Source organism: Bombina bombina, chromosome 4 (genome assembly GCF_027579735.1).
Source record: "Bombina bombina isolate aBomBom1 chromosome 4, aBomBom1.pri, whole genome shotgun sequence".
NCBI classification, from domain to species: domain Eukaryota; kingdom Metazoa; phylum Chordata; class Amphibia; order Anura; family Bombinatoridae; genus Bombina; species Bombina bombina.
This window is the reverse complement of record NC_069502.1, coordinates 472,435,233-472,449,022: the sequence shown is the minus strand read 5'-3', so window position 1 is coordinate 472,449,022 and position 13,790 is coordinate 472,435,233. Positions and strand designations below refer to the sequence as shown.

The window sequence follows — 13,790 nt, the reverse complement described above, 5'->3', positions numbered from 1 at the left end:
TGAAATCATAATTGTCTAATATTAAAATGTGTCTAATTTTTTTATTGTTCGATATTTCAGATCTATTCATTTCAGGCATAAATTGCAAGGTGGTGCAAATTGAAAAAAATATATTTTATCTTATTATTTTCATTTATACATTTCTATGTTATGGGCATAATTTATACCTTTATACCTTGCTGCTATTTAACTTGTACTCCACAGAAAATTGTATTTTTTTTTTTTTTAGCATTACAAATAGTGGCAAATATCAGCCATATGATAAAACTGATTGGAAGGATTTGGAACTGTCATAATTTATATAAACCTATGACTTGACTTGTGTTAACTTGAATCAGGTTATAAAATATTTGCTTGGTTTCCATTGAACATTCAAAGTCACTTGAAATCAACATTAAACAGACTTCCTATCTATTTGAATGTTTTCATTGTATTTTAATGCATATCCCTGTTATTGGCAATGTCAAAAAAGTAGTAATGGATTTGAAGCCTAAATGTTTATATTGTTATATAAGCAGAATAATACTTGATGTCATTCACTTTAGACAAACAATTGGTTGACTTTCATAAGTTGGTCTTAAGTGCATTGTGGGTGTGTAACTTACTAAATTGCTAGTGTAAATGGAACATGTATTTTCTTTATAAAACATAAGTACTAGGTGACTTTGGAAATAAATTCCCAGGAGTGATTAGGGAACTTTTAGATGTTTGTCCAAGTTGGCTAATTCAACAGACTTTAAAGAAGTTAATTTAGTGGATGAAAAGCTAACCCTTTCAGAATAGATTATAATGACAATACTTTGTAAAAAAAAAGTTAAAAAAAAAAGAAGGGGGAAGCAGAAACTATACTACGTGTCAAAATGAAGCTGGCCAAGCAATAAATGTTATTTTAAGTTAAGAATGGAACGTCTGCAAAGAAGTATAGAATTAAGAGTGGTAGGCAGGAAAGTAATATACTTAACTAGATTATTTATTTAATGAGTTATAAAAGTTGATAATGTGTTTATATACAGCATTTACATTAGCTGTAGGTAGAAAAATGTAAATGTATTAACAAGATCATTATAGTATGTACAATTAGCCACCCATTAAGTGGTGCATATGTCTACTATTACAGAGCTAATATAACCAATGTATCTCCTGTTGTCAGGGATCAGTAGTGCATTCTATTCAATTGTAACATGTTTCTATTATTGCTAGTTAATGAAATAATGTCTTGAGTAACACAGCCTTAAAAAATAGATTGAGTAATTATAAGTTGTGATATAACATATTTAATAACATCAGCTTTATTTTGAAAGCTACAGTTGCTACTTAGATTAATTCATATGTTCTATAAAAATGTTTTCACCCTACTATATATTAGTTGATTAAAAGATAAATACAACTATTACATATATTCCTTCAATAAAGCATTAACATTAATGAATATTGGCTAAATATATAATCAAAGTAGACTTACCATCTCCAATAATAACTAATGAAGATTGATTCTTGGCTTTTCCATCTTGAATCTGTACAGTGTAAGTTCCCTCATTTTCAATAGTAAACCTGTCCATCACCATTTCAATAACGCCAGTGGATTTATCAAAATTAATCCTGTGGCTCTAAAAAATAGAAAATATAATAATTACAGCAAGCATACAGTGAACTAGTAGTATCATTATATTCTCATATTGTATTTTCTTAAAAATGATTAGGAATTATTATAAAAGATAAAGACTTGGACCTACAAGCAATTTTGAAGCCATTTCAATATTTGTCCTACAATAAGATTATTCCAACAGTGATTTTGTAAGTATAATGAATCAGCAGGATCAATTACTGTAATGCTGAGAAAATAATATTTGACATAATTAAATAAAAGAAAGTTCTCAGATGATTACATCTCACAGTCGCCCTTCAATTTGCTCACCAGCTCCCTTAAATAATATAAATGTTCTCTTATTGAACTGATATGATCTAAGACATTTATTGATGAAATGTGAATTCTTTAAAATATTTCTCTATATATTCTTTTCAATTAAGGGCTAGTTTACAAGTAGTGTGCTATTTAGTGCCCCCACTTGTGCGTTAACTTCACTAGAAGTAAGCTTCTTGCACGCATATTACAAGTTGAAAGTAAAAGGTATATGTACGAGTGCTAACCCAACGTGCACTAAAAGCAGAAGTAATCATATTTTGACCATGTTAATGTATTCCCCAATAGAATCCTGGCAAACCCCACGCTTGGCTCCAGTATTGAGAGGCCACCTCTGGCACAAACACAGGATTTTTTGCAATAAAGCATTTATATAGAAAAAAGCAAAACAAGGGTCTAGGCTTACTACAGGAAAGGATCTAGGTTTATTACAGGAAAGTTCTACGCTCTGAAAAAAACAAGCTAACAAGTTATTGAGCTGGCTGTTTGTTCCTGATAGTGCCTCATCACCAGAGCTATTCTAATGCACTGCTTAAAGCAAACTATTCTGTTGGGGTGAAACGGGATGATTAAAATAATTATGAATTATTCATATTTTATTTAACAACTTTTTTTAGCAAGATATTTGTTTCAGGAATAAGTTTTATTGTGCTAGTTAATGTAGGACGATGTAATGTTTGATGCGATTAAGCATTTTTAGGGACGGGGGTGTGTGTCAAATCCAAGCTTAGCTTTTATAAAGTTCACTAATTGGTAAAGAAGCAAACCTGCATTCTAGATATAAGATTTCACAATATAAAATTTACAGACCGCTTTTGTACGTACAATATAACATTTTAACTTATGATACCATAAGATTTTTTTTTTAAGTAGAATGAAATTATTTATGGTGAGCACACATTAAATTGAAAAGGAACACTACTTAGCTGTACTGTTTGTTCTGCATTGCAGAACACAAAACAACTCATTTTAGATATCAAAACTGCTTAATTTTACACTGAGTATTTGTAATATAAGATATATTTCTTGAGAGAAAATTAAAATATAATTAGGTCTGTTCCTTAAGGGAAAGCAATAACACAATTGGAAATTATGTAACAAATCAATATTGAGCTACTGCTTATTATATCAATAGATAGTCAAATAACTACATCCCTCTCACAGACTAAGATAAATATTACAATATTGATGTATAGCAACAGTTTATACTGTGGAGGCACAAGGGAATGTGTCGATCTAGCATTATTTACCACATTGCAATATTTCTTTTTTATTTTACATTTCATTGGGATGAAAGCAATATATCCAACACCATAGATGCTTTACACATCTTAAGAGACTATTGTTTCTTAGGCATCCAAGATGCAATGTAATGTATAAGACTTTTACACTAGTACAGCCTTTAGATACACAAATTTTTTTTTTAAATATTATTCAAGAAGGAAAATTAAGAATACATACCTCACTATTCTTAACTTCCATATCATTCACAACAAATCTGTAATTTGTTTCAGCAGACAAATTCTGAGCTTCAAGCCAGAAACGAACCTTTCCTCTTTCTAGTATCTCATAGGCTAATTCTGATTTCAAGGGTATAGCTAAAGGTAAAAAACAAAGTATACAATATTTAAAAACAGCTTTATGTTTGCTTTTGTTTTGCAGTACACAATGTGAATATGATTATTAGTGTTTTAATCAAAAAATTGAAAATGCTAAATTTGTGTTATAAATGGTTTTGCGGCTGCAACACATATAAAGTGTGAATAGCAATAAAATAACTGAGTTAAAATGCATGGTTTTTAATTGAATAAGTATTTAGACAAATGACCATTACGTTTCTCAGCCCAAGTAATGAACCACATACTATATCCAGTATGAGATGTTCTTCTGCAACAACTGTATTGGATTGATTGTTATGGCTGTGATTTTAGTATATGCTTCCAGATGATTAAAAGTAAAGGTTTATATCTGTAGATCTTTCGACAAAGTCAGTGTCTGCATCATTTTAGCTTCCGAAAGATTTGCATGTAATGCTTTAAAGGGACAGTCAACACTAAAATTGGTATTAATTAAAAAGATAGACGATTATTATTATTAGGTATTTGTAGAGCGCCAACAGATTCCACAATGCCTTTACTACCCATTCCCCAGCTTTGCACAACCAACATTGTTATATTAATATACTTTATAACATTTAAACCACTAAATTTCTGCCTGTTTCTAAACCACAACAGACAGCCTTTCATCACATGCTTTTTTTATTTGCTTTTGACAACAGGAGACTGTGCATGTGGGCCATATAGAAAACATTGTGTTCACGCCCATGGAGTTATTTAAGAGTCAGCACCACACAGCGCTAATTGGCTTAAATGCAAGTCAATAGATAATTAATAAAAAGGTCATGTGATCAGGGGGCTGTAAAAAGATGCTTAGATACAAGGTAATCATATATGAAAAAGTATATTAATATAACTGTGGTGGTTATGCAAAACTGGGGAATTAGTAATAAAGGGATTATCTATCTTTTAAAGCAATAACAATTCTTTTGTAGACTGTCCCTTTAATTGAGCAACAACAACACATAAAACTGTTGTAGCAAGCTCTCAGTTTTGCTCAATTAACTGTCAGCTATCTTGGAACTAACCTAACATTAGCAGAAAGCCAGTACTCTGTCATAAGCCTATACTATGACTAGTTTATACTGTGCCTCCTCAACACCTCTAAATAGAGTAGTGCAAGAGGTTAACAGTTAAAGAAATCACACATAGTGAATTAAGAGATCAAACTAACATTTTAAGGAGCAGGTAAATAGGGAAGCAATCTGAGGCACCATGGAAACATTGAGATAGGGCTGGTTCTCATATGTAGCATTAAAACTAAATAAATACCTGTTTAATTTGTACTGTCCTGTGCATCCTAACTTCATAACAAAAGTGCTATTCCTCTAGAGACCCTCCCGTGCCCCCCTCCCCCTACAGCAGAACGGGCCATAACTTTCTTCTTCTTTTGCAACACTTGTCAGAATGCGGGAAAAGCTGCAACAGGAATGTATACAGCCAATAACAAAGTAATGTGTGGTAAAGCCAATGGGGTAAGTATTTCTTAAATTAATCATTTTACCCATATTTTTTTTCAAGTCTTTCTGCAGAAGAAAAAATATTTATTTAACCCACTGGAAAAAAAATAAAATTTATATATATATATATTTTGCTGCTCTCTATATGAAGTTATGGTGCTGAAAACAATATTTATATTACCCTGCTCTCTATGTTAAGTTATGGTGCTGAAAACATATTAATAGTAACTATGATCTCTATGTGGTGCTGAATATTTTTTGAAAATTACCCCTGAATGTGTATTTCTGTAGGTGATTGTATTCATGCAAATAAATGCCTTTAAGAGCTTACATGTGTATGTACATGTGGGTGTCTGTAGGTGACTCTATGAGTACATGTGGATGTATATGGCTGCTTGTGTGTGTGTGTATGTGTGTGTGTTAATGAGGATATATATTGGTGTCTGTGTGTGCATTTGGGTGTCTATGGGTGCTTCTCTTGGTTTGTGTGCTTTTGTGTACATGTGGTTGTCAGCAGATACCTGTAATTATGCCCGTGGTGTTTATTGGTGCCTGTGTGTGTATGAATGTGGATGTCTATGGGTGCTTGTGTATTCATGATGATGTATATGTATTCCTGTGTGCGTTTGTGCATGTACATGTCTGCAGGTGTCTTTATGTGTGCATGTGGATGTCTATGGGTGTTTAATTTAAAAATAAATTGCAGTGAGACATCACCTCCCAAGAGGGGTGGGGGTGGAGGTTGCACTGTAGCATTAATGGGGGAGGCCTGTATAACAGTTTGCAATAATACACATTTTTAAGGTTAGAAGCTCATTAAATTATCAGTATATCCTGATTTGATTTAACCTGAAACATCTTAGTATAAAAGTGTTTCTTAATTCTAATGCACAGGTTTCTAAAAAGGCAGATCAATATATATATTTATCCATGTCTATGTTTACTGGTGGCTAAAATATTTTGTATGACTAACATACAATGCAGTTGTGTCTTTGGATACCCTTTTGAGATCTGGAGATACTGGTATAAGAATATACAACATAAATGTACTGGGAATTAATTGTCTGTAGTTTGTGACAACTTTAAAAGAACAAAGTGGAACATTTTGAGCAACGGCGGAACAAGAGGTTATGATCTCAAGTTGGAGGGTAGTAGTTTCAGGAGTAATTTGTGCAAGCACATCTTTACAGAAGGAGGTTTATTTAAGGAAAAGACTACTAATAAAGGGGTTGATCACAATTTTTTCAGATAAAGAAAGAGCATTTCCAGGCGATCACAATCCAAACTTGATTCAGCTGCTAAAAGCCCAATAGAAAAGTTCTCGAAAATGACATAGAAACTGAGAATTCAACCAAAGCTGACATATACAATGTCCCAGGGGAGTGTGTAAGGGAAATACTTATTTGTGTGAGATTAACCTATTGTAATCCAAATCCATTCTGATCGCTGCTAAACAATATAAATGCCATTTGTATATAGGTATAATAATTATACTCTTGGTCGCCCACGGGGGGGGGGAGGGGGGCATTTCCCTTGGATTTTCCTCTCCATCTAGAGTACAGAAAAAAAGACAACTGAATGTTCATTGTTTCTTTTAATGTTCCTTATTGTAACTCCATTTTAGAGGAAGAAACATAGCATTCTGGGAATTATATAGCATTCTGCGATTTGTAGTTCACTATTTCCCTCTTAGTTTTTTGATTCTGCAATTCTGGATTCTAATTCTTAGCATAGATTTTACAGTGGTGGGGATTGAGCTTCCTGGAAGGCAGACATTTTTGCATGAGGCCACCTCCTCTATACTATGTGTGTATATTTATCCAAGACATTGGAGAAGGCAGCTGGGAGTATTGACTGACCCTTTACACAGGTTTATATATTTATTTGTATAGTCAGACCCACTGCACAAATGGTAGCAGTGGTAAAGAGTGCACTGTGCCAGTGATCTTAAACTCTGCACCAAGACTTCCATGTTAATTATTTATATAATTCCTCTCCACCACCTTTTTAACTGCAGCAAAGAATAAGGTATCTCATTAAAGGAAATCTGTTCTAAGTTAGCAGAAATAGAGAAATGTACAATTGCATATCTCAGGTAGTGTACTATTAGCAGTTTAAGGCTTTATATGTTAACTTATGTTGGGGTTTTTTTGTGTTTAATTTTGATTTTGTTTTTCATTTTTGTAACTGTATAATGCAACAAATAAAATAGACAATAGCTTTGCAGGCATATGATAATTAATCAGCCATCACAAGTGCCTGGTTATTGCTACCACAAGCTTGCAGTAGCAATTAGCGCCTATAAAATTAACCAGAGATCAGATCTCTGGTTAATTTTTTTAAATGTGCCCAAAATTCAGTGTAGTTTAATTTATTAAAAAATAAAGATAGCAGCATATTTATTTTTTAATAAAATAACTGATCCAGGCAGTATTCATAGGCTAAAGTTGGCGGGAGTGGGGTGTGCTTTTACATTGCGGTCTAGGGGAACTGTGTGTTACCAGTAAATATATATGTATATAAGAGATAAGAGATTGCTACACACGATTTCAAGATGATGGGGTCCTAATATCACTTTTCCTAAAATTCTCCTTAGCTGTTAGAGATGTGCATTTGTTTTGTTACACATATGTAAATGTGTGCCCTGTCCACTGACTATACAACAGGATGAAAAGGGCTGTAATGTATCTAGATCATGTATTCAAATACACCTCTAAAATGACACCTGTGGCCATTTCAGGGAGTCTTGCACATGTCCAATATAATAGAATTGTTACAAATTGCCTTGGAGTACTTGCAAAAATGTCAAAAAGGCCAGTTTGGGGTTTTGCGAAGTGCCTTTAGGTGTCAAATTCAGTAAGTGTAAAATGCTCTCAAAAACCTGTTAAAAAGGAGGGGCAAAGTTTCCCAAACCTTAAATGCCTATAAATACACCCCTCACCACACCCACAATTCAGTTTAACGAATAGCCAAGAAGTGGGGTGATAAGAAAAAAGTGCGAAAGCATATAAAATAAGGAATTGGAATAATTGTGCTTTATACAAAAAAATCAAAACCACCACAAAAAAGGGCGGGCCTCATGGACTCTTGCTAATATGAAAGAAATGAATTTATCAGGTAAGTTCTTACATAAATTATGTTTTCTTTCATGTAATTAGCAAGAGTCCATGAGCTAGTGACGTATGGGATAATGATTACCCAAGATGTGGATCTTTCCACGCAAGAGTCACTAGAGAGGGAGGGATAAAATAAAGACAGCCAATTCCTGCTGAAAATAATCCACACCCAGAATAAAATTTTAATGAAAAAACATAAGCAGAAGATTCAAACTGAAAACACTGCCTGAAGTACGTTTCTACCAAAAACTGCTTCAAAAGAAGAAAACACATCAAAATGGTAGAATATAGTAAAATTATGCAAAGAGGACCACGTTGCTGCTTTGCAAATCTGATCAACCGAAGCTTCATTCCTAAACGCCCAGGAAGTAGAAACTGACCTAGTAGAATGAGCTGTAATCCTTTGAGGCGGAGTGTTACCCGACTCAACATAGGCATGATGAAATAAAGATTTCAACCAAGATGCCAAAGAAATGGCAGAAGCTTTCTGAACTTTTCTAGAACCGGAAAAGATGACAAATAGACTAGAAGTCTTTCGGAAAGACTTAGTAGCTTCAACATAATATTACAAAGCTCTAACAGCATCCAAAGAATGCAATGATTTCTCCTTAGAATTCATAGGATCAGGACATAATGAAGGAACCACAATTTCTCTACTAATGTTGTTAGAATTCACAACCTTAGGTAAAAAATTCAAAAGAAGTTTGCAGCACCGCCTTATCCTGATGCAAAATCAGAAAAGGAGACTCACAAAAAAGAGTAGATAATTCAGAGACTCTTCTGGCAGAAGAGATGGCCAAAAGAAACAAAACTTTCCAAGAAAGTAATATAACGACCAACGAATGCATGGGTTCAAAAGGAGGAGCTTGAAGAGCCCCCAGAACCAAATTCAAACTCCAAAGAGGAGAAATTGACTTAAATGACAGGTTTTATACGAACCAAAGGTTGTACAAAACAATAAATATCAGGAAGATTAGCAAACCTTCTGTGAAAAAGAACAGAAAGAGAAGAGATTTGTCTTTCAAGGAACTTGCGGACAAACCTTTATCTAAACCATCCTGAAGAAACTGTAAAATTCTCGGTATTCAAAAAGAATGCCAAGAAAAAAGATGAGAAAGACACTAAGAAATATAAGTCTTCCAGACTCTATAATATATCTCACTAGATACAAATTTACGAGCCTGTCACATAGTATCAATCACAGAGTCAGAGAAACCTCTTTGACCAAGAATCAAGCGTTCAAACTCCATACCATAAAATTAAGGTTTTGAGACAGAAAGACTGGTCCTAACGGAAGAGTCCACAGCTGGCAAGAGGCCATCCGGACAAGATCCGTATACCAAAACCTGTGAGGCCATGCTGGAGCTACCAGCAGGACAAACGAGCATTCCTTTAGAATATTGGAGAATACCCTTGGAAGAAGAACTAGAGGCGGAAAGATATAGGCAGGATGACACTTGTAAGGAAGAAATAATGCATCCACTGCCTCCGCCCGAGGATCCCAGGATCCAGACAGATACCAGGGAAGTTTCTTGTTTAGATGAGAAGCCATCAGATCTATTTCTGAGAGTTCCCACATTTGAACAATCTGAGGAAATACCTCTGGGTGAAGAGACCATTCGCCCAGGTGCAACGTTTGGCGACTGAGATAATCCGCTTTCCTATTGTCCATACCTGGGATATGAACCGCAGAGATTAGACAGGAGCTGGATTCCGCCCAAACCAAAATTCGAGATACTTCTTTCATAACCAGAGGACTGTAAGTCCCTCCTTGATGATTGATGTATGCCACAGTTGTGACATTGTCTATCTGAAAACAAATGAACAACTCTCTCTTCAGAAGAGGCCAAGACTGAAAAGCTCTGAAAATTGCACGGAGTTTCAAAATATTGATCGGAAATCTCACCTCCTGAGATTCCCAAACCCCTTGTGCCGTCAGATACCCCCACACAGCTCCCCAACCTGTAAGACTTGCATCTGTTGAGATTATAGTCCAGGTCGGAAGAACAAGAAGCCCCCTGAACTAAACGATGGTGATCTGTCCACCATGTCAGAGAGTGTCGTATAATCGGTTTAAAGATATTAATTGAGATATCTTTGAGTAATCCCTGCACCATTGGTTCAGCATACAGAGCTGAAGAGGTCACATGTGAAAACGAGCAAAGGAGATCGCATCTGATGCGCCAGTCCTAAGACCTAAAATTTCCATGCATAAGGCTACCAAAGGGAATGATTGTGATTGAAGGTTTTGACAAGCTGATATCAATGTTAAACTTCTCTTGTCTGACAAGGACAGAGTCATAGACACGGAATCTATCTAGAAACCTAAAAAGGTTACCCTTGTCTGAGGAATCAATGAACTGATTGGTAAATTGAACCTCCAACCATGAACTTGAAGAAACAACACAAGTCGATTCGTATGAGATTCTTCGAAAATGAGAAGACTGAGCAAATACCAAGATATCATCCAAATAAGGAAATACCAAAACCCTGTTCTCTGATTACAGAAAGAAGGGCACCGAGAACCTTTGAAAAAAATTCTTGGAACTGAGGCTAGGCCAAACGGTAGAGCCAAAAAAACTGGTAATGCTTGTCTAAAAAGAGAATCTCAGACACTAAAAGTGATCTGGATGAATCGGAATATGCAGATACACATCCTGTAAATCTATTGTAGACATATAATGCCCTTGCTAAACAAAAAGCAGGATAGTCCTACAGTAACCATCTTGAATGTTGGTATCCTTACATAACGATTCAATATTAATAGATCCGGAACTGGTCTGAAGGAATTGACCTTCTTTGGTACAATGAAGAGATAAAATAAAACCCCAGCCCCTGTTCCAGAACTGGAACTGGCATAATTACTCCAACCAACTCTAGATCTGAAACACATTTCAGAAATGCTGAGCCTTTGCTGTGTTAACTGGGACACGGGAAAGAAAAAAATCTCTTAGCAGGAGGCCTTAACTGAAGCCAATTCTGTACCTTTCTGAAACAATGTTCTGAAACCAGAGATTGAGAACGGAATTGATCCAAATTTCTTTGAAGAAAACGTAATCTGCCCCATACCAGCTGAGCTGGAATAAGGGCCGCACCTTCATGGGTACTTAGGAGCTGGCTATAGATTTCTATAAGGCTTGGATATATTCCAAACTGGAAATAGTTTCCAAACTGATACCGCTCCTGAGGATAAAGGATCAGGCTTTTGTTCCTTGATGAGAGGAAAGGAACGAAAAAGATTATTAGACCTAAATTTACCTTAGGTTTTTTATCCTTTGGTAAAAAAGTTCCCTTCCTTCCAGAAACAATTGAGATAATAATTTAATACCCTGGAAAGAAAGGGAAAGCAAAGTTGACTTAGAAGACATATCAGCATTCCAAGTTTAATCCATAAAGCTTTTCTAGCTAAAATAGCTAGAGACATATACCTGACATCAACTCTAATGATATCAAAAGATGGTATCACCAATAAAATTATTAGCATGTTATAGAATAATAATAATGCTATAAAATTATGATCTGTTACTTGTTGCGCTAAAGCTTCTAACCAAAAAGTTGAAGCTGCAGCAACATCCGCTAAAAATATAGCAGGTCTAAGAAGATTACCTGAACATAAGTAAGCTTTTCTTAGAAAGGATTCAATTTTCCTTAAATAAAGTACTATCTACCGTAGGAATAGTAGTACATTAAGCAGGAGTAGAGACAGCCCCATAACCTTAGGGATTTTGTCCCAAAAAAACTCTAATCTGTCAGATGGCACAGGATATAATTGCTTAAACGTTTAGAAGGAGTAAAAAAATTACCCAAATTATTCCATTCCCTGGAAATTACTTCAGAAATAGCATCAGGGAGATTAAACACTTCTGGAATACCTACAGGAGATTTAAAAACCTTATTTAAACGTTTAGATTTAGTATCAAGAGGACCAGAATCCTCTATTTCTAATGCAATTAATACTTCTTTAAATAAAGAACGAATAAATTCCATCTTGAACAAATACAAAGATTTATCAGTATCAGAATGATGATCATTTAAAAATTCATCTGAAAAAAGAGAAGTTTTAAAAGACTTTTATGTAAACTAGAAGGAGAAATAACAGACATAGCCTTCTTAATGGATTTAAAAAATAAAATCTCTTATGTTTATCAGGAACACTCTGAAAATTAGATGTTGACGGAACAGCAACAGGTAATGTAACAGTACTAAAGGAAATTTTATCTGCATTAATAAGTTTGTCATGACATGCAATACAAACAACAGCTGGAGAAACAGATACCAAAAATTATAGCAGATACACTTAGCTTGGTAGCTCCAGCACTAGACAGCGATTTTCCTGGAGTATCTTCTGACTCAGATGCAACGTGAGACATCTTGCAATATGTAAGACAAAAAAAAAAAAAAAAAACAACATATAAAGCAAAATTGATCAAATTCCTTAAATGACAGTTTCAGGAATGGGAAAAAAATGCCAAAGAACAAGCTTCTAGCAACCAGAAGCAATGAAAAAAATGAGACTAAAATAATGTGGAGACAAAAGCGACGCCCATATTTTTTAGCGCCAAATCAGACGCCCACATTATTTGGCGCCTAAAATGCTTTTGGCGCCAAAAATGACGCCACATCCGGAACGCCGACATTTTTGGCGCAAAATAACGTCAAAAAATGACGCAACTTCCGGCGACATGTATGACGCCGGAAACGAAAAAGAATTTTTGCGCCAAAAAAGTCTGCGCCAAGAATGACGCAATAAAATGAAGCATTTTCAGCCCCCGCGAGCCTAACAGCCCACAGGGAAAAAAAGAGTCAAATTTTTAGAAGGTAAGAAAAAAATGATTAATTCAAATGCATTATCCCAAATATGAAACTGACTGTCTGAAAAATAAGGAAAGTTGAACATTCTGAGTCAAGGCAAATAAATGTTTGAATACATATATTTAGAACTTTATAAACAAAGTGCCCAACCATAGCTTAGAGTGTCACAGAAAATAAGATTTACTTACCCCAGGACACTCATCTACATGTTTGTAGAAAGCCAAACCAGTACTGAAACGAGAATCAGCAGAGGTAATGGTATATATAAGAGTATATCGTCGATCTGAAAAGGGAGGTAAGAGATCAATCTCTACGACCGATAACAGAGAACCTATGAAATAGACCCCGTAGAAGGAGATCACTGCATTCAAATAGGCAATACTCTCCTCACATCCCTCTGACATTCACTGCACGCTGAGAGGAAAACCGGGCTCCAACTTGCTGCGGAGCGCATATCAACGTAGAATCTAGCACAAACTTACTTCACCACCTCCATCGGAGGCAAAGTTTGTAAAACTGAATTGTGGGTGTGGTGAGGGGTGTATTTATAGGCATTTAAGGTTTGGGAAACTTTGCCCCTCCTGGTAGGAATGTATATCCCATACGTCACTAGCTCATGGACTCTTGCTAATTACATGAAAGAAATCAGGAATATGGATTGTGAATGCCAAGAAAATTTCAGCTCCATGTTAAAAATAGGGCTTTTATTGGTGAACCGAAAAAAGCACTTGATATGCCGAGAATCAGCCAAAAACCAGATATTGTGATGCATCACAACAAAATGTGCCCTTTTCAGGCTGAAAACCCATGAAAAACTAATCAGCCGATAGACAGTGATCAGTGGGATGTACTGTCATTCTGAAAA

General features: G+C 35.2%; 1 protein-coding gene across 3 annotated transcripts in view; it reads right to left on the bottom strand.

The window, feature by feature from the left end:
* Nucleotides 1-13,790, bottom strand: part of MYOM2 (myomesin 2) — a 302,384-nt gene that overhangs the window by 58,956 nt on the left and 229,638 nt on the right. For all 3 annotated transcript variants that reach the window (XM_053710368.1, XM_053710369.1, XM_053710370.1), the window contains 2 exons: nt 3,383-3,519; nt 1,463-1,607 (listed from right to left, as the gene is read on the bottom strand). In XM_053710368.1, coding sequence (XP_053566343.1) covers nt 1,463-1,607; nt 3,383-3,519 — 282 coding nt within the window. The remainder of the gene's footprint in view (nt 1-1,462; nt 1,608-3,382; nt 3,520-13,790) is intronic.